Source organism: Mus musculus, chromosome 8, assembly GCF_000001635.26.
Source record: "Mus musculus strain C57BL/6J chromosome 8, GRCm38.p6 C57BL/6J".
NCBI classification, from domain to species: Eukaryota; Metazoa; Chordata; class Mammalia; order Rodentia; family Muridae; genus Mus; species Mus musculus.
Window position 1 is genome coordinate 3,518,017 of NC_000074.6, and position 27,397 is coordinate 3,545,413.

Genomic DNA, 27,397 nt, shown 5'->3' on the forward strand with positions numbered 1-27,397 from the left:
GGGAAATCATTCTATCCACACAGGAAAGCATCTCTCTTGGAGTTGTCTGTGTTGTTCACCCTGTATAGTTCTTTGCCCTGTGGGGGCTAGCTCACATAGTGTGTGTGTGTGTGTGTGTGTGTGTGTTGTTGTTGTTGTTGTTGTTGTTGTTGTTGTTGTGTGTTGTTGTCATCGTCGTCATTGTTGTTATTTGCTTGGGTTTGTTTTGATTTTGGGCTTCAAGTCCTCCTTCATGTTGGGATTATAGGTATGTGTCAGTATGCCTAGTTTATATGATCCTGAGGATTAAATTCAAGGCTTTTTGCATGCCAGGCAATCATGCTGCTAACTGAGCCACATCCCTATTCATTCACTCATTTTTTGCAGAAAGCATTCTGCCACTGAACTATCACTAACCCCTACTTTACTTGAATTTTTTATTACTTAGAATGTATTTACTGTGTATGTGTTTGTATGTGGGCATGTACTCTTTTTGTTGTTGTTGTTTTGTTTTGTTTTTCGAGACAGGGTTTCTCTGTATAGCCCTGGCTGTCCTGGAACTCACTTTGTAGACCAGGCTGGCCTCAAACTCAGAAATCCGCCTGCCTCTGCCTCCTGAGGGCTGGGATAAAAGGCGAGCGTCACCACGCCCTGCTTGGCATCTCCTAGCATGTGCATGGCAGTTGGCTCTCTCCTTCCACTGTGTGGATGTCAGATTGAACTCAGTTTGTCATGCTTGGGAGAAAGTACCTTTACCCACAAGCCATTTTGCTGGCTCTACTGTTTTGTTTTTCCAATTTATTTAACTTACTTTGCAGTATACAGTGTTAAACTCAGAGACTGACCATGGTAGGCAGACGTTTTTGCCAGTGAGCTAAACTTAAGCCCTATATTATTTTTTTGAGACAAGGTCTTGCTTAGTTATCCAGGTTGGCCTTGAACTTTCTCTATAGCCCAGGCAGGCTTTGAACGTGTGATTCTTCTTTCTCAGCTTCCTGGGTAACTGGAATGACAGCCTATGCCCGTCATGCTTCCCTTTTTAAGAATTCCTTTGTGTGCCAGTAAGATGGCACAGTGGTTAAACACACTTGCTATCAAGCCTGGAGATATGAGCTCCATCTCTAGGACCCATATGGGGAAAGGAGAAAACTTACCTTCAAGTTGTCCTCTGACCTGCACAACACACACACATACACACACACTAGATAAACAGATATAAATTTGAATTTTTAAGAAAATAATTCCTGGGGCTGGTGAGATGGCTCAGGGGTTGAGAGCACCGACTGCTCTTCCGAAGGTCGTGAGTTCAAATCCCAGCAACCACATGGTGGCTCACAACCATCCATAACAAGATCTGACGGCCTCTTCTGGAGTGTCTGAAGATAGCTACAGTGTACTCATATATAATAAAATAAAATAAATAAATCTAAAAAAAAAAGGAAAGAAAATAATTCCTTTGCATTAGAAACTTAGGAACATTATCTCAGATGTTTATCAGTGTCTTTGAGAAGGCTCTTCCAGGGATCTCTGTAAGTTAAGAGATGGTTCTGGGATCTTCTTGCATCATGAGGTCTACCCTAAGGTCTTTTTCAAGAGTGTATTTATCACAGACCTTTTTATGATTTTGGTAGAAAGACTGTTGGTAAACTATTTGCTTTGCAAATATCAGTATCTGGGGCTAATCTTGAGAACCATATTTAGGAAAATATCTGGGTATGATAGCTTACTTGCCATCTCAGCCCTGGGGAGCTGGACACAGGCAGATCCCTGGGTCTCACTGACTGGCCAGCAGTGAGTTCCACACCACGGAGAGACCCTGTCTCAAACAGATAAGGTAGAGAGCATCTGAGCACTCACACACATACAGACACACACATCACACACTACATACACCACACACATACACATCACACACAAACACAAACATACACACATACCATGCACACACAGATACACAGCACATAACACACACACAAGTGCATCTCTAGCTTGTCTGAACCATGAATTAGCTGTGGTAATCACATGATGTTAAGACGCTACCCTGAAGTCTTTCTGAGATCAGGATGATTATCTCAGAACAGTGAGCCAGGAAAAGGCTTGCTTGGTTAAGATCTCCTCCATAGAGCATTCTTCCAAGCCTGGTATGGCACACACCTGCCATCTCTATACTCAAGAAGTAGAAGCAGGAACATCAGGAGTTCAAGGTCATCATGGGATACTTATCCAAGTTTTAAGCCAGCTTGGGTTACAAGAAACATTGCCTAAAAATACCAACAAAACAATAAGAACAAAATGGAAGAGTTCTATCTAGGTTTCTCCGTATCACTGAATTTAATTCATATGAGAGGGTCTATCTCAGGACTCTTGTGCTAGTGAAGGGGCCTGCCCCACAGCCCCACAGCCACTTTGACTCACAGGAAGGAGTTTTCCCTGAGTTCTTAGCTGAACAGCTGTACCTAAATTCTCCACATTAGAAGAGGGGTAGCTCAGGTTATCTGTCCAGATCAGAAAAGTTACAGTGGGGTTCACTGAGACCTGAGAGGAAGCTATCTCATGGACCTTTTGTTTCTCTCTCTCTCTCTTTGCTTTAACTTTTTCTTTTCTTCCCTCTGTTTCCCTTTCTTGCCTTTTTTTTTTTGTTGTTAATTAATTTAGTTTATGTGTGATGTATGTGCCCGTGTGTGGGGGTGCACAGAGGATTGCATCAGACGTACTGTTTTTTTGTTTGTTTGTTTGTTTGTTTTTGAGACAGGGTTTCTCTGTGTAGCCCTGGCTGTCCTGGAACTCACTTTGTAGACCAGGCTGGCCTCGAACTCAGAAATCCACCTGCCTCTGCCTCTGCCTCCCGAGTGCTGGGATTAAAGGCGTGCACCACCACGCCCAGCTTGTACTGTTCTTTTGCTCTCAGCCTTATTCCCTTGAGGCAGAGTCTCTCACTGAACTTGCAGGTGATGGTTTTAGCTAGATTGGCTGAAATGACCAAAGGGAAGGATTAAATGGGTGTCTTAGTTCTGCGTGAGCCTTCTGTTACCCAGCAGTTCTCAGCCTGTGAGTTATGACCTCTTGGGGGCCGAACACCCCTTTTAAAGAGGTCACCTAAGGCCATCTGCATGTCAGATACTTGCATTACAGTTTATAACAGTAGCAAAATGACAGTTGTGAAGTAGCAATGAAGATAATTTTGTGGTTAGGGGTCACCACAGCATAAGAAACTGTATGTATGAAAGGGTCGCAGCATTAGGAAGGTTGAGAACCACTGTTCTAACCTCCTCCCATCAGGATCTTACGTATCCAAAAGGAGACTCCGACCCTACAACGGAAGGAGCCCCCACCTTCAGTGCTGGAGGCTGACCTCACAGAGGGAGACCTGGCCAATTCCCACCTACCCTCTGAGGTACTCTACATGCTTAAGAATGTTCGGTAAGTGTCGGGGACTGGGTGTTTTCAGGGTTCCTTCAGAGTCTGGGACTGCTTTGACCTCCTTCGTCCCTTTCCCACTGCCCATCTTCTAGGGTGCTAGGTCACTTTGAGAAGCCGCTCTTCCTGGAGCTCTGCCGGCACATGGTCTTCCAGCGTCTCGGGCAGGGGGACTATGTTTTTCGGCCCGGTCAACCAGATGCCAGCATCTATGTGGTTCAAGATGGGCTGCTGGAGCTCTGCCTACCAGGGCCTGTGAGTGGACCTTGCGGGGCCACTGTGGGAGGCTGGGCACTAGAGTTAGATACCGCTTTTAGGTATATGTAATCAGAAGTCTGGTTAATGATGGCTTAGTGTAGAGCCTAGTGGTAGAGCCTTTGCCCAGTGAGGGACAGCAGGTGGGGCTCAGTGGTAGGGCCTCTGTCTAGAATCCCCCATCAAAGTGCTTACTGTCCAGTACTTGCCTGTTATGTGTAGGGCTCTGGGTTCTAATTCTAATAATATAGAAATATCAGAGGACCGAGTGGCCATTTGGGAAGATCCAACAGATGGGCAGAGAGTGATGTGCAGGAAACAGCAACTGGTTAGGAGGTTTGTGAATTCGGTTATTACTGGCATGAGTCGGAGGTGAGGTCCAGTGGCAGCCACCCGGAGGAGGCTGGCATTGGTCTGTGGCCCCTTGTCTCAGGATGGGAAGGAGTGTGTGGTGAAGGAGGTGGTTCCTGGAGACAGCGTCAACAGCCTTCTGAGCATCCTTGATGTCATCACGGTGAGTGACAGTTTTAAGCTGGGTAGAAAGGTGGGGCCCTGATGCTGTTCTTGTCACTTGAACTCATCTCTTCCTCCTGAACGTATGTCTCCCAGGGTCACCAGCATCCCCAGCGGACTGTGTCAGCCAGGGCTGCACGGGACTCCACAGTGCTGAGACTCCCAGTAGAAGCCTTCTCTGCTGTCTTCACCAAGTACCCTGAGAGTTTGGTGCGAGTGGTACAGGTCAGCTGGCCTTTCACCTTCTCCATGGTGGCAAAGCTTATCCCGGGTATCAGCTTAGTGGTGGGCCAGGCAGTTCTTATTGCTTATCACCTCTGAGCAGCCAGACCTCTGTGGAGGCTGCTGGCACTGACTGCTCACTCGCCTGACCACACCTCTCTCCTGGTCCTGCCCTTCTCCTGCAGATCATCATGGTAAGGCTGCAGAGAGTCACCTTCCTGGCGCTTCACAATTACCTGGGTCTGACCAATGAACTCTTCAGTCATGTGAGTTGGACAGCAACACGAGAGGATGTGGAGACTCAATGAGGGGCATTTGGATATGCTATAAAGGACTCTGCCTCCACTCCACCACAGGAGATCCAGCCCCTACGCCTTTTCCCCAGCCCCGGCCTCCCGACCCGAACCAGCCCTGTCCGTGGCTCTAAACGGGTAGTCAGCACCTCAGGTACTGAGGACACCTCAAAGGAGACCTCTGGCCGGCCCCTGGACTCCATTGGAGCTCCTCTGCCTGGACCTGCAGGTATGTGAGGTGACTGCCACTCTCTGCCAGGAACTTGCAGCCCGCTTAGCCCAGTCTTGGCCTCTGTGCTCTCTAGTTCCTCAGTTTGGTGCATTTTTCCTAACATTTATTTATTTCATGGCCGTAGAAAGCAGTGAGGGTCAGATGGCAACTTGAAGTTCTCTGTCCCTACCTCAGAGCTAGAACTCGGTCAGCATATTTACTCGCTGAGTCTAGTTTTGCAGACTTAAATTGATCCTAGATCCCCAGATTCCTTCTGTTCCTCACTCTCCTAGTCCTGGCTTGAGGCCTAGGAATTTGCGGGCAGGATCCTGAGCATTCGTCTCTCCCCAGGGGATCCCGTGAAGCCCACATCCTTAGAAGCACCCCCAGCCCCGTTACTGAGCCGCTGCATCTCCATGCCAGTAGACATCTCAGGTTTGGAGCCCTGGTGGGCGGGAAGGAAAGGATGGATAGTACGGGAAGGACCATCAAGGGTCTAGATTTGAATCTGGGACGTGCTGGTTTCAGTCCTGATTTTGTATCCTTATCTACAAAATGAGTGTATAGATCCTACTTCCTTGGTTCTTGGTTTTTTTGGTGGATATGCTCTGCAATTGTTCTCCTCCCAACTGTGTTAAGATGCAGAGGTAAAGTGCAGTCATTGGCTAGTCATGTCTGTCATGGTCGCAGCATTAAATGGAGTTAATATTGGTATAGCTGTGGTCACTAACCTGTCTTTTTTACTTATTTACTTTGGAGCTGGGGGTAGAACCCTGGACATGTTCTAGCCAAAGACTTCATCGTTGATCTCCACCCCAGCTACATCTTTATTTCCTCTCCTCCACGCATAGGCTTGCAAGGTGGCCCTCGTTCTGATTTTGACATGGCCTATGAACGTGGACGGATATCTGTTTCTCTTCAAGAAGAGGCATCTGGGGGACCTCAGACAGCATCCCCTAGGGTGAGGCCTTCTCTCTTCTCCAGTCTTACCACAACCCCCCTTTCAGAACTCTGGCCTTGGCCAGTTGTCAAGTCACTTGAAAAGGTCAGTTGGGAGGGCACATGGGAAATCACTAGTCCTGCCTTACCCAGACCCCCACTCAGGAGCTCCGGGAGCAGCCAGCGGGTGCCTGTGAATATAGCTACTGTGAGGATGAGTCAGCCACAGGCGGATGTCCCTTTGGGCCCTACCAGGGCCGCCAGACAAGCAGCATCTTTGAGGCTGCAAAGAGAGAGCTAGCCAAGCTGATGCGGATTGAGGTGAGCAGACTGTGGAGGGATGCAGGGTGTGAGGGAGACAGTGGAAGGCCTGGCTGGACCCATCTCAGCTCCTCTCTCTCCCCAGGACCCCTCTCTACTGAACAGCAGAGTCTTGCTACATCATGCCAAAGCCGGCACCATCATAGCCCGCCAAGGGGACCAGGTAAGGCTGACCCTTGAACTGTGGTACCCAGATGTTATCCTCTGACCTCTGATCCCTGACCTTTATGTAGTGATTGCTGCTTTCCTTCACCAGTGACCAACTTATCATCCCCATAGTTTTTGGCCTCTTACCCTGGGAGGTTATGATGTGTTGTTTTGAAACAGGGTCTCACTGGGTATCCTTGGCTTGCCTGGAACTCACTCTTTAGGCCAAGCTAGCCTTGGACTCACAGAGATCTACCTGCCTCTGCCCCTGACTGCTAGGATTGAAAGTGTGCACCACCATGTATGGCCTATCCATACAGGGTTCTATCATCTTTACCCTCTCCCTTTGCCTCAAGTGCTATTGGGCTGCTAAGCCTTCACCACTCATCCCTGAATTTTCTCTCTTTACATTCCCAACCTCTAACTCTCTCCTATGGCTCCCATGATCCTGTGGTGCACCTCCACGTTCTGTCCTTGGTGCCTGCCTGCTTGGATAGGTATGCATGAAATAGGTAGGAATAGGGCTAGGACTAGGGTCCAACTGGAAGAGTGATCTCCTAGCATGCATGAAGCTTTGGGTCTCACCCCCAGCACAACATAAGCTAAGTGTCATGGTGCATGCTTGTCATCCTAGCACTTGGGAGGTAGAAGCAGGAGGATCCTGATTCAGAGTCGTCCTCAGCTATATAATAAGTTCATCATACTCAGTCTGAGCTACATGAGACCTGCTCTTCAAAAGCCAAGAAAAAAATCTGTTTATATAAAAATAGAGATCAAGGACTGGAGAGATGGCTCAGTGGTTAAGAGCACTGACTGCTCCTCCAAAGGTTCAATTCCCAGCAACCACATGGTGGTTCACAACCATCTGTAATGGGATCGGATGCCCTCTTCTGGTGTGTCTGAAGAGAGCTATAGTGTACTCATATATATAAAATAAATAAATCTTTAAAAAAAATAGAGTGTGTGTGTGTGTGTGTGTGTGTGTGTGTAAAGTTGATCCAGAGACTATAAATTCTCACCTGTGTTAAGAAAACAGAGGAAGGGTACAGTAGTCATCAATTAATTGTGTCTGCCTTGGTTGTGGCACTTGGCATGGAGTTAGGTTGGTCTTTCGTCTTTATAATTAGGATTGCTACTTCTAGTAATTCTGGCACTGGGATGGAACCCAGCACTTCACACATGCTAGGCAGTGCTTTGCCACTGAACTATACTCCAACTCCATCTGTATTGTTTCTGTTGTCTGCATCCATTCGCATACTTGTAGGATGGTTCTGTGTAGTCCTGAGGCACCATTTTGGAGCCTCCTGATAGCATCCAGGGTGTGGCAGTGTGTCTCCCATCCCTCCATTCTCTTTATGAGGAATCTGAGGCCCAGTAAGGGAAGAAACTGTGAGGCTAGGATCTCACTTTCAGATGTGGAAGAGGGAAATCAGGTGGATGGGTGAGACGTGAAATCTACATTTTTTTCATATATATACGTATATGTGTGTGTAAAAAGTGTGTGTGTATATGTATATATATATATATATGTGTGTATATATATATGTGTATATATGTGTGTATGTATGTATATATATATATATATATATGTAACACACTTTTTGGCTTACACTAACCTATTTGCTGTCAGGACAGGAACTCAAACAGGGCAGGATTCTGAAGGCAGGAGCTGATGTAGAGGCCATGAAAGGGTGCTGCTTACTGGCTCGATTTTGCTCACCCTGTCTTTTTTTTTTTGGTTGTTTTTGTTGTTGTTGTTGTTGTTGTTTTTCGAGACCGGGTTTGTCTGTATAGCCCTGGCTTTCCTGGAACTCACTTTGTAGACTAGGCTGGCCTCAAACTCAGAAATCTGCCTGCCTCTGCCTACCGAGTGCTGGAATTAAAGGCGTGCGCCACCACACCCGGCTCACCCTGTCTTCTTATAGAACCCAGGATCACCAGCCCAAGGATGGCTCCACCCACAATGAACCAAGCCCTCTGCCACTGATCACTAATTGAGAAAATGCCTTACAGCTGGATCTCATGGAGGCATTTCTTCAAGGGAGGCTCTTTTTTCCCTGATGACTTTAGCTTGTGTGATTGTGACACAAAATGAGGCAGTACAGTACACAAGAATCTTCCCAGCTGAGGTTTCTGTATCATCTCTAAGGCTCAGCATCCGAAATGGAAATTTTCAAATCCACAGTGCTCCCAGATCTAAAACCTTGTGCCGACATAATATCGACAGTCCACACCTGGCCTGTTTGATGACTATAGTCAAACAGAAGCAGTAACCATAGTGTATGAAATTACCTGGAGCAGGAGAGATGGCTCAGCAGTTAAGAGCTCTGGCTGCTCTTCCAGATGTCCTGAGTTCAATTCCCAGCAACCACATGGTGGCTCACAACCATCTGTAATGGAATCCAGTGCCCTCTTCTGGTGTGTCTGAGGACAGCTCAGTGTACTCATACATAAAAGAAATAAGTCTTTAAAAAGAGGAAAGAAATGATATTTAAGGGGATGGAAGGATGGCTTAGTTGGTAAGGTGTGTGCTTTGTAAACACAGGGGTACTCGTTTGATCCCTAGGACCATGTTAAAATGCAATGCCTATAATCCCAGCTGTAGGACGGTAGAGGCAGGAGGATTGGGAGAGTTCAAGGTCCTATTCAACTATGTAGCAAGAGTGAGGCCAGCTTGGGCTATGAAAGACAATGTCTCTAAAAAGTAAGCTAAAAAGAATTATCCTAGCTGGGCATGGTGGTGCAGGCCTTTAATCCCAGCAATTGGGAGGCAGAGGCAGGCGGATTTCTGAGTTCGAGGCCACCATGGTCTACAAAGTGAGTTCCAGGACAGCCAGGGCTATACAGAGAAACCTTGTCTTGAAAAACCAAAAAAAAAAAAAAAAAAAATTATCCTAAGGTTATGCATATAAGGTGTATATGAGACAAAAATAACACCTGTTTAGACCTGTATCCTGTCACCAAGATACCTCATTTTTCTTCTGCAAATATTCCAAAATCCAGGGGAAAAATTCAAAATACAAAACACTTCTAGTCCCAAGCACTTGGCTGTATTATAACAAGCGATCTGGTGAAACAAGTTTTGAGAAAGGCTGTTTTATCCTTTCTTGGACATTCTGAGTGAATTCATTAGCTTGTTCAAGTCCCCCAAGAAGTTCTGCACTGAAATGTTACTAATCTAGGGCTGGCAATCAATGGCAGCTCATTGGTAAAGCACTTGATATACAATCCCAAGGACCGGAGTTCGAATCCCTAGCACCCGCATGAAAAACCAGGGTAATGTTTGTTTGTAACCTGAGAGAGCAGCAGACATGAGACTTGCTAGTCATTTGCCTAACCTAAGCAAGCACTGGGTCCCAGCGTTAAACCTTGTCTCAAAAACCAAAAGACAAAGTGAGCCAGGTGCAGAAGCACATGCCTTTAATCCCAGCATTCTGGAGGCAAAGGCAATAGATCTCTGTGAGTTTGAGGACAACCTGGCCTTCACAGTGAGTTCTAGGATAGCCAAGGACAGATAATGAGACCCTGTCTTAAACAGAAAAACAACAAAAAGATGAACAGCACCTGAGGAATAACACCTGAGGCTATTCCGTTGGCTTTCATATGCACACATACACCTGTGCACACACACACCTGTGCACACACATGCTCCCAATTTAGTAACGAGTGATAGCCTGGTATTAGTAATGCTTATGTCATCCATACACTACCTGGAAATTGTCTTAGAAAGTTATATGCATGTATGTATATTTCACTTTGCTCCCTCAGCACTGTTGGTTCTTTTGCATCAGACTGGTTGGTGTGGTTGACATAGAAAGCTTTCTCATTTATAAAGGGGTGGGGCTAGGGTGCGTCTTGATGGCCAGGCCAGCCACAAAAGAGAGACACGTTCACTGAGCAGATGCCATGTCGAAGATCCTGTCCTACTTGCTAGATAGAGTCAAGAAAAAGTTGTATGTCTTTGGTATACAATTAGTCAGCAGTTCTGATGGACGTCATTCAAAGGTGCATATAAATCCTGTAAACTCAGGGGACTTAAGAGCATCAAGAAGCTCAGTCTTGGCACCATGAAGACTGGATTAAGCAGGGAAGTGCCTCTAAGGATGTGACCGACAGCGGAGATAGGGTAGGAAATTAGTTATGTATACATGGAGCAGAGTTCAGTCTAGGTAGAAAGCAAATTGTGCAAACGTTCTGGGGTGACACTGCCTAGCTTTTGTATGTCCAGGAATCTTTTAATCTTTCTTCCCACATATTGTGTGTGTGTGTGTGTGTGTGTGTGTGTGAGAGAGAGAGAGAGAGAGAGAGAGAGAGAGAGAGAGAGAGAGGACAACTTGGGGGAACCTATTCTTTCCTTTCACCATGTGAGATCTGGGATTGAAATCAAGTTGTCAGGCTTTACCACATGAGCCATCTTGCCCATCCCTGCTGAGGCCCCAAGTAGCTCAGGCAGTGGGTAGGAGGGGAGGTGAAAGAAGAAAAATATTTTAAAGTATCTCCGGATGGAAAGAAATATGCTCCATGTAGAAAACAGAAGGGATCAAATGGAATACACAAGAGCAACAGAAACTTATTGCTTTAAAGATTTTTATTCCTTGTTTTGGTATGTGATTATATATGTGGGCATATATGCCACACCATATATGTGCTGATCAGAAGACAACCTTTGAAAGTCAATTCTCTCTTTCCACTATGTTGGGGCCCAGGGATTGAATTTGGCTGTCAAGCTTGGGAACAGCAAGGGCCTTTACTCTGAGTCATGGCAGAAGCCCCAAAGAGGATCTTTTCAAAGGGGATTCCATTATTGAATAGTAGTTCATAACTCATATAGTTTGCCTATTTAAAGTGTACACTTTTCTGAGTTCTTGTACATTTAATGAGTTGTGGGGTCAGTTTCAAAACATTTGATCACCTTGAAAAAATCTCATTCCTTTAGCTACCAACCTCTCACCACAGGCCAGGCAATCACTAATCTGTCTGTCTCCATAAATGCATCTGTTTTATTTTTGTGAGATGGGATCTCACATTGTAAGCCTGGCCTAGAGCTCTTTCATGTGGCTGAGTGTAGCACTGAATTCTCTATGTGGCTAACAGTGGCCTTTCTCATCCTCCTTTCTCTGCCTCTAAAGTGCTGGGATTATAGGCATCTGCCCCAGGATTGGCTCTGTGTATGCTTTTGCAGCCTCCAGTTGGGTTTCTTTTCAAAAGAATTCATAGGCCTTAATCGGGGCTAAGAGTTCAGTGATCCCCTAGCAATCTGTCTGTCCTAGGTTGGGATTCTGGTGTCAGTACATAGATGGGATTATCCTGTCTGCAGACTTCAACCAACAAGGACTGATTTAGTGATGGACTGATTTAATGATTTAGTGTGGCTGGACAGATGGCTCAGGAGCACTTGCTGCTCTTCTAAAGGACACAGATTCAACTCCCAGCTCCCATATAACTTACACCTTCTTGTAATTCTGGATCCAAGAGATCCATTGCCCTCTCTCCTCTGGACTGTGAAGGCACCAGGCAGATACATGGTGTGCATATATGCACACAAGCAAACACTCTTACACATAAAACAAAAATACATCTTAAAAAAAAAAAAGGCTGGGCATGGTAGCACATGACTTTAATCTCAGCACTCTAGGGGCAGAGATAGGTGGATTTCTAGAGTTCAAGGCAAGCTAGGTCTACGTAGCACTTCCAACATTTCCTAAGCAATACAGTGTAGCAATTTTTACATGGTATTGAAGTATAAATCATTGCCCAGAAAGAGTTTAAAGTCCGCAGGAGACTGCAGGAGTCTCCTGTGATATAGACAGATTCTATACAAATCTGGCACCATTTTGTCCAGGTGAATTGAGCTTTGAGAATTTTGGAACCCACCAGGTGTCCCTGGGAACAATTATGTTGGACATCAAACAAAGGGTGATTGCTCATAATATCCAGTCTTTCCCTTTTCCCACTTTTGCATTCTCTGGTCATGGGGATTACTGATATGCACCAAGGCACCTGTATATTTGATGCTGGGATGGAACTCTAGGCTTCATCTGTTATGAAATCGCTCGAATGAGCTACATTATAAATTATGGCAGGGTTTCACATATCCCAGGCTGATCTTGAACTGGGTTTGTAGCTGAGGATGACCTTGAGTTTTTGGGACTGGAGTCATGAATCACCTGATTAAATGGTGGTAGGAATTGAATCTGGGGCCTCTGACATGCCAAGCAAGCACTCCATCAACTGTGCTACATCCTCTTTTGTTTTACGCCATCTTATTTCCGAGACAAGGTCTTACTATGTGGATCTGGCTTGCTTCAAACTCACTTGTGTCCTCAGCCTCACAGTGCTAGAATTGTAGGTGTGACACCACACTGACTGTTCTTCCAGAGGTCCTCTTCTGATGTGTCTGAAGACAATGACAGTATACTCATATAAAATAAATGAATCTTTAAAAATAAACAAATAAATAAATCTTGAAAGCAAGCAAGCAAGCTAGGGCTTCTTGAACCCTAGGCCAGCTCTTTACCATAGGAGCTATATGCATAGTCTTTTCTTCTTAACCCTTTGAAAAGCTTTCTTGTGGGGTACACTAGCCTGAGTTTAGGAGAGAAATGATGTGACTGGCTCATCTCATTTCCCAACCTCTGTCTCCCACAGGATGTGAGCCTGCACTTTGTGCTCTGGGGCTGCCTGCACGTGTACCAGCGCATGATTGACAAGGCTGAGGAAGTGTGCCTATTTGTGGCACAGCCAGGGGAGCTGGTGGGGCAACTGGCGGTGCTCACTGGGGAACCTCTCATCTTCACACTACGTGCCCAGAGAGACTGCACCTTCCTGCGGATCTCCAAATCCCACTTCTATGAGTAAGGCTTGGATATGGGGTAGGATTGGCACCTAGATGACCAAAGCCCAGCTAGTTTTTTCCAAGGGCAAAAGACCAAAACATAGTCCCCCACCCCATTCTAGAAGGTAGAATGTAGCCCCCAAATCGGACCTCCCAACACCTTCTAGGGCAGATGTGATTTCTTTCTGTTTCACTCCCAAACCAACACCCATTTTCTTCCTTCCTTTCAATGTACTCCAAGAAGGCCTGGTCACACACACACATCCCGTTTTGCTTTCAGGATCATGCGTGCACAACCCAGTGTGGTACTGAGTGCAGCTCACACGGTGGCTGCTAGAATGTCCCCCTTCGTGCGCCAGATGGACTTTGCCATTGACTGGACAGCTGTGGAGGCTGGTCGTGCGCTCTACAGGTGCCACCCTTGTCCTGCTTCACTGCTCAAACCCTAGATACAATTCTGTCTGACTCTCCACTTTTCACCCACCCCAGGCAGGGAGACCGCTCCGACTGCACCTACATTGTACTCAATGGACGTCTCCGTAGTGTCATCCAACGAGGCAGTGGCAAGAAGGAGCTAGTTGGGGAGTATGGTCGAGGGGATCTCATTGGCGTGGTAAGGGCAGCCCCCATATCTCTCTAAGCATAGTTGGCCCTTCACCCACATGCACATCATCGGAGAAATCTGATGGAATTGGAGACCCAACCCCAACTTTAGTGCCAACCCAGACCTCTTCCCTGGCTCCTTCCTGTGAGTCAGAAACAATCAGTAAAGTGGGCGAGAAGCCTGGACTCCACTCTCTGTGCCTCTTCAGGCCCCCATTATCACCTGGGTGAGTTCTTATTTTGCATCCCAGGTGGAGGCACTGACCCGGCAGCCACGAGCCACCACTGTACACGCAGTGCGAGACACTGAGCTGGCCAAGCTTCCCGAGGGCACCTTAGGCCACATCAAACGTCGGTACCCACAGGTGCATCTTCTGGCTGGGGACCGCAGGGGCCGTGGCTTGTGTGTGTGTTTGCGCCTATGCGTGTGCGCGTGTGTGTGTGTGTGTGTGTGCGCGTGCGCATGCGCGCCTGGCTTTTCTAGTCAGGTTGCAGCCCAAGTAATGGTATTTCTAGCCTCCCAGGTGAAGGAAACAAAGGTGAGACCTTTCAGTCTCACTGAACACCATTCTCTTCCACCTCTCCAACCCTCTGCCTTAGGTTGTGACCCGCCTTATTCATCTGCTAAGCCAGAAAATTCTAGGCAATCTGCAGCAGTTGCAAGGACCCTTTCCAGGTGAGAGTTTGACAGCCTCAGGGCGTAGTGAGGGACTTAGTCTGGCGGCCACGAACAAGCTATCAAATGGCATGATGGGAAACCGAGTTCAACCCTAAATCTTACTGGAACTGGAAGTTGGATTTAGTGTTTGCTGGAAAATGTAGTCCTTGTTTCTAGGCAGTTTGTTAATTTGTCTAAAGTCTTAGCAGATTTTTTTTTTAAGTAAGGGCAACATTTTTACGGCTTATTTATCGTGAGTACACGCTCAAGTGCAACTGCACACACATATGTGAAGGTCAGAGGAATCCGTTTTCTCCCTTCTCTTTGGATCTTGGGGATCAACTCAGGATGCCAGGCTTCACAGCAGCACCTTACCTGCTGAGCCATCTCTCAAGTCCATGGGGTAGATTCTTCAGCAGGGGGGATGCTTCCCCCAGTGGAATCACATGAGCATTCTGGGAAAGAATCATAATACGATTACAAATGAGCTCGTGCGTGGCATACGGCACTAGGGGCACATTGGGAAATGGCTTCTGAAGTTAAACTGGCCTGCTAGGAAATGTGGTTATTTATACTGGAGAGTACTTTCTGTGAGCTAGAATATATCATGTTACAGTCTGTTCAAGCCATGCCACCAAACGCACCTGAACTTCCACATTTTTGCTAACCTTTCCTCCACATAACCTTCACATTCAGGAAATAAAGGTCGAAGTCATATAAGTAGGAAAGACATAATTTTAAAAACACACATAAAGACCCCAATGTCAGGAGCTGGTAAGTATGGAGGGAAATGAAGCAAGGTAATTACGCAGGGCTGCAGGCAGAAAGCTGGAGAAAAGGATGGATGGATGGAAGGAAGATCTTTGGGGACTGTGGGCTGAGCCATCCCAGGGTTACCTAAAGCTGGATGTGGAAGAGAAGTAGGAAGGTCCACACAAGGTTTCATGGTTTGGAGCTTTGTTTCATGTTGCTCAGGCTGGCCTTGAACCCACTGTGTAGCCAAGGATGGCCTTGAGTTTATACCTTCTGAGTGCATAGGTGACAAGCATATGGTACAACATGGCTTATGTTGTGAATGGAGCCCAGAGCTTTGTGCATGCTAAGTCATGCTTTGGACCTATAGCCCCAGTCCAGGGATTAGTGCTTTTGAACCACAACAAGGAGTAACCTTAGAGGGAAAGAAGGGCCTTGGGAAGTGTTTGAGTTCACTAAGGTGAACTCAACTAAGGTGAACTCAATATGGGAGAGACGAACCAACCAGCAAGTAAAGTCTGAAGTCTGAAGTGAGGCCTTGGCAAGAGATGGAAATGACAACTCCATCTAGGCTGGTAGCTGAGAAACTGAAAAGTCACAAGTATATTCTTGTCTTAGTCGGTGTTGGGACATAGTAGCCTGAGTCAGGATGGGATGTGCTCTGCGTAGGCACAGTGGATTTGAATGGTTCTAACATTGCATGGTGGGTAGCTGGGTATAGTAGCACACATCTGTTATCTCAGCCCTTAGAGGTTGGATGCAGGAGGCAGGATTTCAAGGTCATTCCCAGCCATGTGAGACCACATATCAGAAAAGAACTGCAACAAAGTTGTGTAATGGGTCTCACTGAGATTAAGGCCCAGAGTAAAGGGTGCTGGCCATGTCTTAACAAGAAACACCCAAGGATGGAATTGTATGTGGGGCACTACACCCATGGCCTCTGTATGGTGTTATCATAGCTTAGAATAGTGAGGATCGGGCTGGTGAGATGGTTCAGCAGGTAAGAGCACCTGACTGCTCTTCCGAAGGTCCTGAGTTCAAATCCCAGCAACCACATGGTGGCTCACAACCATCCGTAACGAGATCTGACTCCCTCTTCTGGTGTGTCTGAAGACAGCTACAGTATACTTACATATAATAAATAAATAAATCTTAAAAAAAAAAAAAGAATAGTGAGGATCTGGGGGGGAGGATGACAAAAGGCAGGGATAGAGGGGAATGAAAAGGAAGTGGGGGGGGGTGAGGAGAAGTGGGGGAAGAAGAGGAGGGGGAAAGGGAGATAGGTAGAAGAGGAGGTGGTGGGGAGAAGGAAGATACCTCTCTGAACACAGAGTTGCTCAGCCGATCCCTGATTGGTGTCTCAACAGGCTCCGGGCTCAGTGTTCCGCAGCACTCGGAACTGACCAACCCAGCCAGCAATCTGTCTACTGTAGCTATCCTCCCTGTGTGTGCTGAGGTGCCCATGATGGCCTTTACTCTGGAACTGCAGCATGCTCTGCAAGCTATTGGTGAGCGATAGGGAATCTGTTCAGTGGAACGGTGTGTCTATACTCCAGTCACCCGTACTAAGTGGTGGGTGAGTGGGTGGTGGGTGCGAGGGAAACGGAGCCTAAGCCGTGGGGATGGGTGACAAGCGCTCTGTCTAACTTCCATTCCTCAACCCCACTAGGTCCCACGCTCCTCCTTAACAGTGACGTCATCCGGGCACTCCTGGGGGCTTCAGCACTGGATAGGTGTGTGGGGGTTGGGGAGTGGGGCTGGAAGGGCAGAAGGCCTGTGTTGGACATTCTTTCAGATTGGGCTGGAGAACTAGGCTTCTGAATCGAGGAGTCTTGCCTGTCGGATCAATAGGGAGACGATGTGGGGCAAATCCCTTTTGGTAGCAGGGGTGTCAAATTGGAAACCCAGGGGCCATATGCAGCTCTTATAGTTGTGAGATACTGTGGCTCAAAGCAAACTTAAAATATTATGAGGATTTTAAAAAAATTGTTTGGGTTTTTTTTTTTCTTTGTAACTTGCTTATGTGGTTCTTGAGCATTAACATTGTTGATTTCATGTGGCAAAGTAATGCAAAACAAATATATGTGAAAATAAATATATATATATACATATATATATATGCCTTTGCAACACCTGAGTCCCCATTTCAACCCCACTCCCTGCCTTGGCGTGCATTTTAATTGTTGGGACCTGGAATTATCTAAATATTCCCAGCAGTAGAATTGCACTATCTCTATATTGGGAGAGGTTGTGGGACTCCAGGCCGGCTCCAGGATGACCCTCCCTCATTATATCTCAGCATTCAAGAATTCCGGCTGTCAGGGTGGTTGGCCCAGCAGGAAGATGCCCATCGCATTGTGCTCTACCAAACTGACACATCCCTGACGCCTTGGACCGTCCGTTGTCTGCGCCAGGCCGACTGCATCCTCATTGTGGGCCTGGGGGACCAGGAACCCACTGTTGGCCAGGTCTGGAGACTGTATGCACTGATTACCCACACATACACCTCAGTCTTCCCCTCAGGATCTCATCCCTTGTCCTTCCGTGCCTGTGGAAGGCCATGTACACTCATGCTGCTGTTCTGTGAGGGAGCTGAGCTTTGCCGGGTGTGGGTAGAGAAGGTATCAATGACCTCCACCTGTCTCTGTCTTCCATAGCTGGAGCAAATGTTAGAGAACACTGCTGTCCGTGCCTTGAAGCAACTGGTTTTGCTGCACCGGGAGGAAGGCCCTGGTCCCACGCGCACTGTAGAGTGGCTCAACATGCGCAGCTGGTGCTCAGGGCACCTGCACCTGCGCTGTCCTCGCCGCCTCTTCTCACGGCGCAGCCCAGCGAAACTTGTAAGGGGTGGGAACCTAAAAAAGGAACCCAGGGGAACAATCTGTCTTCTACCTCAGGGGTCGGGTTTGGGTGTAATATGAAGAAGAGCCTTAGGAAACACACCTAATGCTTAGGTGTATAATTTGAGGGATACTCTCCTCCAGTGGGGGTTGGGGCCAGAGAATAACTGTTCTTCCATCTGGGACCGAGGCTTGGGCGTGGCTTGAAGAAAGGCCCTGAGTGGCACGCCTCTGCTGCTTCCTGTTCCAGTTTGGGGACACACCCCTTTGCCTGTGGGCGTGGCTTGGTGTCACGCCCTCTTCCACCTTGAGTGGCATTTGGTACATCTGCCAAAGGTTGTAGTTTAGGGGTACAGCATGCCCCACAGTCGGGCAGGACCAGGGCTTGGGCAGGACCAGAGAGCTGAGACAGAGCCTGAACCAATTGCGGGAGTGGAGGTGAGGGGTAGGTAGCAAAGATGAGTATGTGCCTGAGTGGTCCCCTAGACTTGTTCTTTGTTACCTCAGTCTAACACATCTTTATTCTCTCCTGGATCCCAGCATGAGCTGTATGAGAAGGTTTTCTCCAGGCGTGCAGACCGTCACAGCGACTTCTCCCGCTTGGCACGAGTACTCACAGGAAACACTATTGCTCTGGTGCTGGGTGGGGGCGGAGCCAGGTAAGAGACAGGCTAAGTAGAAGACACAGCTTCCTTACTGTGTCCTAAGGATGTGTAAGGGGTGGAGCTTATTACCCGGGAGACACCCCCACAGCCTGGTTAGTGTGTTTTTTTTTTTCAGGAGGGGAAGTGAGAAGAGAATTCCTGGGGGTAGGTCCCCAGAGATCCCCAGCTTGTCACCGACTCCCCTCTATTCTACAGAGGCTGCTCGCATATTGGGGTGCTGAAGGCATTAGAGGAGGCAGGAGTCCCAGTCGACCTTGTGGGAGGCACATCCATAGGTTCCTTCATTGGGGCCTTGTATGCCGAGGAACGCAGCGCCAGCCGAACTAAACAACGAGCCCGGGAGTGGGCCAAGGTGTGTTTTGTGGGGGGTGTGAGGAGATGGGGTTGCAGGGCCCAAGAAACGCAGGGGGATGTGTGAAGATGCCATAGCCTGATCCGGTAGTATGGGTAGGGCACTGGGACTTTGGACTAGAGCAATCATTGTATTGACTGACACTCTCCAGCCCTGTGTGTATGTGGATATTCCTGGAGCCACGATCTCTCTGTGACTAAGCAACTGCTTTTGACCATTTGATTCCTAGAGCATGACTTCTGTACTGGAGCCTGTATTGGACCTCACATATCCTGTCACCTCCATGTTTACTGGCTCAGCCTTTAACAGAAGTATCCACCGTGTCTTCCAGGATAAGCAGATTGAGGTATGTCCGTCCCCTACCCCTGGCCCTGCTGCCTCTTCCCCGGGGTTTTCCACCATCTTCCACTTTGGTTCTCACCCCTTCCCAGGACCTGTGGCTGCCTTACTTCAATGTGACCACAGACATCACTGCCTCTGCCATGCGCGTCCACAAAGATGGTGGGTGCCATCCTGCCAAGCCCTGCTACAACCTTGTTGGCCGGCTGTGTGGGGATGGGTTGTAAGGGGAGGGGCAGCTGAGCATCTGGGACGTTGTTAACACAAGTGACCGTCCACCTGGGCCCGTCCACCGATCACTAACCATCACCCACTAATGTCCCGAAGGCCCCAGGTATGTCCGCTCTCTGGGGGTGGGGAGCCGGGAGGCTTGTCGGACACCTCACCCCCTCCCGCCATCCCCCACAGGCTGCGTGTGGCGTTACGTCCGGGCCAGTGCCTCCTACTGTCCCTACCTGCCCCCACTCTGCGACCCCAAGGACGGGCACCTGCTGGTGGACGGGTGTTACGTTAACAACGTTCCAGGTCAGCGAGCCCACAGGCTGGCCGGGCCTCCGAGTGTGTCTGAGCGTGTCTGTGCGTGTCTGTGTCTGTGTATCCCACCGGGCAGGCTCCCTGTGGCGGTATGTACGTGCCAGCATGACGCTCTCGGGCTACCTACCCCCGCTGTGCGACCCAAAGGATGGGCACCTGCTCATGGATGGTGGCTACATCAACAACCTGCCAGGCAAGTGGCTGCCCACTCACATCTGCATGGACACTTATCACCAGACACATGCCCACACTGACTTCTGCACATGCCGACTGGAAGGGACAGGTCTATATGAATGGAGAAGCTCAAGAGGACACACACAGCTTTGCACAGAGTTATAGACTGACACACATGCATGCATGCATGCATATATTCATGCATACAGATATACGAGTGTATGTGGACAGTAACATGAACATTTGAAAAGTACAAACATCAGACACGGTAGCACACACTGTGATCACAGCTCTTGGGAGGCAGAGGCAGGTGGATTATTGAGTTCAAGGCCAGCCTGGTCTACAGAGTGAGTTCCAGAACACCCAGGGGCTAAACAGAGAAACCCTGTCTGAAAAACAAACAAACAAACAAGTTCAAGGCTTTCTTTAGCTACATGATGGATTTAAGGCCATCCTGGGCTGCATGAGACCCTATCTCAAAATATATATTATTTTTAATTAAAAGTAAGATATGCTCATTTGGTAGAGAATTTGCCTAGTATGAGCAGAGGTCTACATTCTATATCCTCTGCTCACACAAAGCCAGGCATGATGCTGCTCACCCATTATCCCAGGATTCAGATTGAAGCAGCAGGATTGGGAATCCAAGGCCATTTTAAGCTACAGAGCAAGTTCCAGACAAGCCTGAGCTACAGGAAATGAAGTGCCTTTCCATTCTCATGTGTCACAGTGGACACAGAGAGGCTGGCATATGAGGGACAAGAGCTGGAGCCTAGTTACACGTGCACATGCATAGAGATCACGCTTCTACATGTGCACACCAGCTCCCTATGCACACCTGTTCTCTCGGGTGCTTACATAGGCAGAACACATGAACATGTGTGAATACACACATACTTGAGATGGAATTAACCACACTGGCCACACCTTCCCTGAACAGTCTATGGAATATGCCTGTATAGACCTGAAGATTGAATAAGGTGCCTATGTGACCAAGATAAGCATTTTTTCACACCCACCAACTTAAAGGTTCTTTTTTGTTTGTGTTTTAGACAGGATCTAGTGTAGTTCATGGTAGCCTCAAACTTGATAGGTAATCAGAGATGATCTTGAATTTCTGATCCTCCTGCCTCCACGTCTGGGCTGCTGGGATGACAAATGTGCTCCACCATGCCCCGTTTGCATGGTGCTAGGGATGGAATCCAGGGCTCTTGTGCTGCACAGACACTCTACTAACTGAGCTACATTCCCATCCTGCTGCTGACGTCACACACATAGGTGGGAGGTCGATGCAAGTGCAGCTCTGAGAAAACCTCATTCTCTTTGTGGCTGCACAACCTTTAATGCCAGCACTCCAGAGATCTCTGAGTTCGAGGCCAGCCTCATCTACGTAGTGAGCTTCAGAACAGCCAGGGCTACACAGAGAAACCCTGTTTCAAAAAACAACCAACAAACCAAAAGAACTCGGTCTCAGAAGTGTATGCTCCAGAAACATAAGTTAGTTACACACAGACACACATGCTTGATCTCATAGACCAGGATCTGGCCAGCTATAGCACACTGTGTGCATCTGGGCCTGTGCTTGACTTTATGAATAAAGGATTTCTTTATATTTACATATGTATTTGTGACCACAACACATGGAGGTTGAAGGACAATTAATAGGAGTTTTCTCATTCTAAAATAACCAGTTGAACTCTGGTTATAATGGTTTGGTAAGTGCTCCACCTGCTGAGTCACCTACATGACCATGTTTAGTTAGTTAGTTAGTTAGTTAGTTAGTTGTTAAACCCGAACTGACCTCTAGCTTCCTACGTAGCTGAGGTTGGTCTTGAATTTATTCCTCCTCTGTCCACTTCCCAAGTGTTGGGATTCTAGGCCTGAGCCTGGCTTAGAAATAACGATTCACTGGGATAGCCATGCCCATGACCCACCTCTCATCTACTGTCTCTGTTGCAGAACAACAGGGGTGAAAACTCAGAGCAGAACTAAAAGCGTTTTCTAATGGTCCTGCAAGCACTGGAAATGTACTATACATGTAAACACTGCCACAGTCCCTCATATGGCGTTCACATAAGTGTTCACAGACCTACAGATAGACACCATACTTGGTTATGCAAACGTAACCTGAGCTCCATCCCAGTACCCATGTAAAGATGGTCACAGCGGAGGACATCCATAGCCCAGCACTTTGGATGGGTGGGGGGAGTAGACTTTAGGATCCCCAGGGCTCACTGGCCAGCCAGTCTAGTGGAACGGATGAACTCCAGGTTCAGTGGGTACCTTTTCTAATTTAAAAAAAAAAAAAAGGGTGCAGTCAGGCTGCAGGCAGTTAAGAATGTGCACTGCTCTTGAAGAAGACTTAAATTCTGTTCTCAGCACCTACATCTTCACAACTACCTGTAACTCCATCTCCAGAGACATCTAATGCCTCTCTTGGCCTCTGCAGACATTGTGCACATATGCACATAAGCACATGCAGGCACACAACTATGTACACAGAAATAAATCTATTATTTGTTTTGTTTTGTGTTTTGAGACAGGATATCTCTGTGTGTAGTCCTCAAGGTCCTGGAATTCATTCTGTAGACCAGGCTGGCCTTGAACTCAGAAATCCACCTGCCTCTGCATCCTGAGTGCTAGGATTAAAAGTGTACATCACTTAATTTTTATTTTTATTATTTTTATTTTTAAGGTGTCAGGTGATAGAGGAAGACACTCAGTGTTAACCTCCAGCCTGCACACAATACACACACAAATACACGCATACACACACATACGGGTGGATATTTCCTGGCATGCATTTAGACCGGCTGAGCGAGAGAGATGCAGTCATAGGAAGACATGGTGCTTCCCATGGGGTCTCAGAGAAGAGAGATGTAAACAGACAATCACAGGCATGTGCAGCTGACATGCATACCCAGCAACATAAACTCAAGGATAACTACACAAAGTTGAATAGGCAGTCAGGTATTTCCTTGGGCTGGGGTTGGCTCTGTAGTACACAGACATACAGACATACAAACATAACTGCCATTCTCACTGGACCATCTTATCTTGGCTTGTTTGCATAAATTTCCATGTCATTTGCATGCTTGTCATTTGTGGTGTTTGCATGCTCCCCACCCCCCAACCCTCATGTGCCCATTTGCATTGTGGTATCTGTGGGTCGTTTGTGTATCCCTGTCCTGCTGGGAGGGGCTGCTGACCTCCCGGCTCCACAGCGGATATTGCCCGAAGCATGGGAGCCAAAACGGTCATTGCCATCGACGTTGGAAGCCAGGATGAGACAGATCTCAGCACCTATGGGGACAGCCTGTCTGGCTGGTGGTTGCTGTGGAAAAGGCTAAACCCCTGGGCAGACAAGGTAAAGGTTCCAGACATGGCTGAGATCCAGTCCCGCTTGGCGTACGTGTCCTGTGTGCGGCAGCTAGAAGTCGTCAAGTCCAGCTCCTATTGCGAGTACCTTCGTCCATCCATTGACTGCTTCAAGACCATGGACTTTGGAAAGTTTGACCAGATCTATGTGAGTAGGCAGGCTGTGGGAAGTAGATCGGTGATCAAACAGTAACGTTTGCAGTAGATACAATATGGATATGGCTGTATGTATTCTATATTTGCACTACATTTGTTGTGTGCATTGCCTGAAGCCCTGTGTAGTAGTTTCTACCATCATGTCTAATAAGTAAAGAGTGAAAGCAGTGATCAGCTAGTAATGTCTGCCACAGGTCTGGAGCGGGATGTAGCAATATGTTGTATGCAACTGACCCTGAAAAACATGTCATAGCCCACATCAACTGAAATTGATCAGTAGTTGCTGCCCAGAGGCTCCAAGTTAAAATGTCTGCTGTCCTTCTTTGATTAACGGAAGGATGTATCATAATAGACTAATGTCTACTGTAGACATGGTCATGACACTATTCACAAATACATAGTTTCAGGCCTTGAAAATAATTTTGCACATTACCATCTTATGTTAGTTGGTACTTGAAATACCTCATGGGACTGAGTGGGAAAGAGATTTGAAGAGATTGATTAATAATGTCTGGCAGGGACAACAACTGGAAATCTGTGGGCAGTTATGCTACATATCACTCGGAAATAGATTTAATTCAGATGTCTGCTCTCCCAGAAGTCAAGCACTTAAATGGGGAGATTGAAGGAAGCTGTGTGTAAATGCAAGGGCAGGTGGTGCTGTCAGGCATCGTCCCAGCCTCGTTGTTTCTTGCAGGATGTGGGTTACCAGTATGGGAAGGCTGTCTTTGGAGGCTGGACCCGTGGTGAAGTCATTGAGAAAATGCTCACAGACCGGAGATCTACAGACCTTAATGAGAGTCGCCGTGCAGATGTAAGCCTGTGATGCTTCTGCTGGGACCAGACTTAGTCAGAGATTCCAGAACCCCAAGCCCTTCTATTCTGGAAAACCCAGATGATCCAATATATCCCTGGGTTTTATTGAGCCCCCCAGGTCTCAGGCACCACCTCAGAGTCCCCTATGAACTCTTTATTTTTGTTTTTTTTTGGGGGGGGGTTGTTTGTTTGTTTGTTTTTGTTTTTTGTTTTTTTCGAGACAGGGTTTTTCTGTGTAGCCCTGGCTGTCCTGGAACTCACTCTGTAGACCAGCTAGCCTTGAACTCAGAAATCCACCCGCCTCTGCCTCTTGAGTGCTGGGATTAAAGGCGTGCACCACCACGCCTGGCTCCCTATGAGCTCTTAAAACCCTTCAGACCATCCCTACTCCCAAAGTCTCACCCACCCCACCCCACCCCACCCCACAGATACTTGCCTTCCCAAGTTCTGGGTTCACTGACTTGGCTGAGATTGTGTCCCGGATCGAGCCACCAACAAGCTACGTCTCTGATGGCTGTGCTGATGGTGAGGAGCTGAAGGGACCCTTGAGAGTTGCGGGTGCTGGACCTGGAGATGGGGGGGCATGTGTGACTGGAAATACCAGCCCAGACCCATGTCTCTCACCTGCACCTTGATACTTCCTATCCCAGGGGAGGAGTCGGATTGCTTGACAGAGTATGAGGAAGATGCAGGACCAGACTGCTCAAGAGATGAAGGGGGCTCCCCTGAGGGTGCCAGCCCTAGCACTGCCTCAGAGGTGGTAAGAATGGACAGCCCAAAGATCACATGGCCCCAGCAGATCACATGTGCAGTGGGAAGGAACTAAATAAAGTCTTGGGGCGGGGGCAGTGCTGGATGGTATTCGAACACAAGTTTAGAGATGGGAGATTCATGTCTCCCCATCTTAGGACTATGAACTAAATCCACATTGGTTTACTTCTGTTGCTGTGACAAAATACTCTTCAGAACACCTCAGGAGAGAAAGGGTTTATTTATCTCATACTTTAAAGTTACACTCAATCTTTGTAAGAGAGTCAAGGAGTCAGGAGCTTGAGAGAACTGGTGACATTAGGTCTACAGTCAGAAAATAGCAATACGTGCATGTATGCCTCTACTCAGATCTCTTTCTCCACTCTACAGCCCCGTGTAGGGAATGGTGCCACCCACAGTAGGCAGGTCTTCCCACTACAATTAACTGCATAAAGTCACCCCTCCCCACCACATGCTCCCAGAACAACTTGATTTAGGCACTACTTCATTGAGACTCCACTCCTAGGGTATTCCAGATTATGTCAGGTTGACAATTAAAATTAACCATCACAGTGTGTTAATGGCCCTGGGGCAGGAAGTATGTCACAATGTACAAACTGGTTGTTTCTAAAGTGACATTTATCAAGCAAGGCTTGAGATGAAACTAGTTTTGAGTGGTGAGGGTTTGGCAGCTCTATTTGTGGCTATCATGTAGATGTCACGAAGTGGATACATGGCTGACGTTCACCCTGTCTGGATAACACACATGTATTGCCTGTCCCTATAGGAAGAAGAGAAGTCCACACTCCGGCAACGACGCTTTCTGCCTCAGGAGACTCCCAGCTCAGTCGCAGATGCCTGAGGATCTTGACAGGGAAGCCCTGTTCCTAGACTGGGTTATGGGTGAGCTTGTGGGGGAGCTCACACTATTATTCCCACTGCTGCTATACTTCAACACTCCCTGGGCCCTTCCCCCTTGGCTCCAAGGACCACACACTGGACTGACTTGCCCTGTCCCTAAGGGGAGGGCAGAACTGCACTGATAACCTTTGACCAACTATGTGACCTTCCCCCAAATAAACTCTTACCCCTTTCGAAGCAGCCTGGTGCTGTCTTTGGGTTCCTGGGGCTCCTCACCATACTGTCTGTGCTCGCACGTTGGGCTTAGTCTGAAGGAGCCTACAGCTTGTCCCACTGAAGTAACAATACCCATGTGGGTACTCTGTACCCTGTCTCCAGACAAGTTCTGAGCATGCTTTGCCGCTTCTTACCTGGCTTTTGGGTGATCCCACAATGTCTTGGGTACCTTTTACTCTCCCTACTAAATCCCCACAGCCATAGACTATAGAGACAGCTCAGAAGGGGCACAATGTGCTCTGATTTGCAGAGGATCAGAGTTGGACTACTAGTTCCCACCCCAAGTAGCTCACAACTGACTGTAACTCCAGCTCCAGGGGATCTGATGGCCTCTTCTGGCCTCCTACTCTTCCTACACTCTTTGTATACTACCTCTCATATACACTTACACAAAATGAAAAACCTCCTACAGCCTATGCACCTCAGCCAGTCCTACTGTGTGCAGGAGCTATGTGTGACAGTGTATACTACAAACTAAGTCCTAAAAGATTACCACCTCTGCTCAAGACATGGGCATCCATGGGAATTTCTAGAACTTTCTTTTTGGTCAGATTGGTGGTGAAGGCCTATCATCCCAAAATACTCAGGAGGTTGATTCAGGAAGTCATAAGTTCAAGATCAGCCTGGACTTCAGAGGGAGTTCAAGGCCAGCCTAGGCAACTTAGCGAAACCTTAATGTTACTCCTAAGCATTGTCCCTACTACGTGCTCAGAAAAGGAGGTTTCCCAAAATGAACATGCTACCATGGACTTTAAGATGTGTCTCCGATTCTTGATTAACTGTCCCAGCTTAGGCTGTCAAGCCATGCTATCCTTTGGAAAGGGAGCCATGGAAAGTGACTGTAGAACTCTACAGGCCTTAGTTGATCCCTGGCAGCTGTAATGAGATACCTGACAAGCAGCTTGAGGGAGGGAAGGGGAACATGGGAGTGATTTATGGTCTCAGGCACGGAAGACATGGTGGCTGGCTGGTCACATTGTATCCACAGTCAAGAAGCAGAGAGGGGGTGGAAAGTAGGGCTGAGATACAAAACCTTAAGGTCTATGCCAGTGACTCACTTCTTCCTAAAGCTTCCACAATCTTGCTAAACAGTACTGCACCCACCAGCGG

General features: G+C 47.6%; 1 protein-coding gene across 20 annotated transcripts in view; it reads left to right on the forward strand.

Moving 5' to 3' along the window:
- Pnpla6 (patatin-like phospholipase domain containing 6) overlaps window positions 1-26,251 on the forward strand; it is a 29,033-nt gene extending 2,782 nt beyond the window's left edge. For 5 of the 20 annotated variants that reach the window (NR_152827.2, NM_001122818.3, NM_001359121.2 and 2 more), the window contains 29 exons: window positions 3,259-3,399; window positions 3,492-3,651; window positions 4,085-4,165; window positions 4,261-4,389; window positions 4,572-4,652; window positions 4,743-4,908; window positions 5,242-5,325; window positions 5,742-5,851; window positions 5,995-6,150; window positions 6,236-6,313; window positions 12,946-13,151; window positions 13,413-13,544; window positions 13,622-13,745; window positions 13,987-14,100; window positions 14,336-14,411; window positions 16,514-16,654; window positions 16,816-16,879; window positions 17,446-17,614; window positions 17,804-17,986; window positions 18,527-18,645; window positions 18,847-19,003; window positions 19,233-19,349; window positions 19,435-19,504; window positions 19,953-20,069; window positions 23,275-23,576; window positions 24,282-24,398; window positions 24,829-24,925; window positions 25,051-25,160; window positions 25,938-26,247. Coding sequence is in view for 17 of the 20 variants with exons in the window: in NM_001122818.3 (NP_001116290.2) it covers window positions 3,259-3,399; window positions 3,492-3,651; window positions 4,085-4,165; window positions 4,261-4,389; window positions 4,572-4,652; window positions 4,743-4,908; window positions 5,242-5,325; window positions 5,742-5,851; window positions 5,995-6,150; window positions 6,236-6,313; window positions 12,946-13,151; window positions 13,413-13,544; window positions 13,622-13,745; window positions 13,987-14,100; window positions 14,336-14,411; window positions 16,514-16,654; window positions 16,816-16,879; window positions 17,446-17,614; window positions 17,804-17,986; window positions 18,527-18,645; window positions 18,847-19,003; window positions 19,233-19,349; window positions 19,435-19,504; window positions 19,953-20,069; window positions 23,275-23,576; window positions 24,282-24,398; window positions 24,829-24,925; window positions 25,051-25,160; window positions 25,938-26,012 (3,676 nt within the window). In the remaining 3 variants the exon portion in view is untranslated. Of the gene's footprint in view, window positions 1-3,258; window positions 3,400-3,491; window positions 3,652-4,084; window positions 4,166-4,260; window positions 4,390-4,571; window positions 4,653-4,742; window positions 4,909-5,241; window positions 5,326-5,741; window positions 5,852-5,982; window positions 6,151-6,235; window positions 6,314-12,945; window positions 13,152-13,412; window positions 13,545-13,621; window positions 13,746-13,986; window positions 14,101-14,335; window positions 14,412-16,513; window positions 16,655-16,815; window positions 16,880-17,445; window positions 17,615-17,803; window positions 17,987-18,526; window positions 18,646-18,846; window positions 19,004-19,232; window positions 19,350-19,434; window positions 19,677-19,750; window positions 20,070-23,274; window positions 23,577-24,281; window positions 24,399-24,828; window positions 24,926-25,050; window positions 25,161-25,937 lie in introns of those variants that run through there. The other 15 variants (XM_006508827.4, XM_006508825.4, XM_006508828.1 and 12 more) reach the window with 8 other exon arrangements.
- The last annotated feature ends 1,146 nt before the right edge of the window (window positions 26,252-27,397 follow it).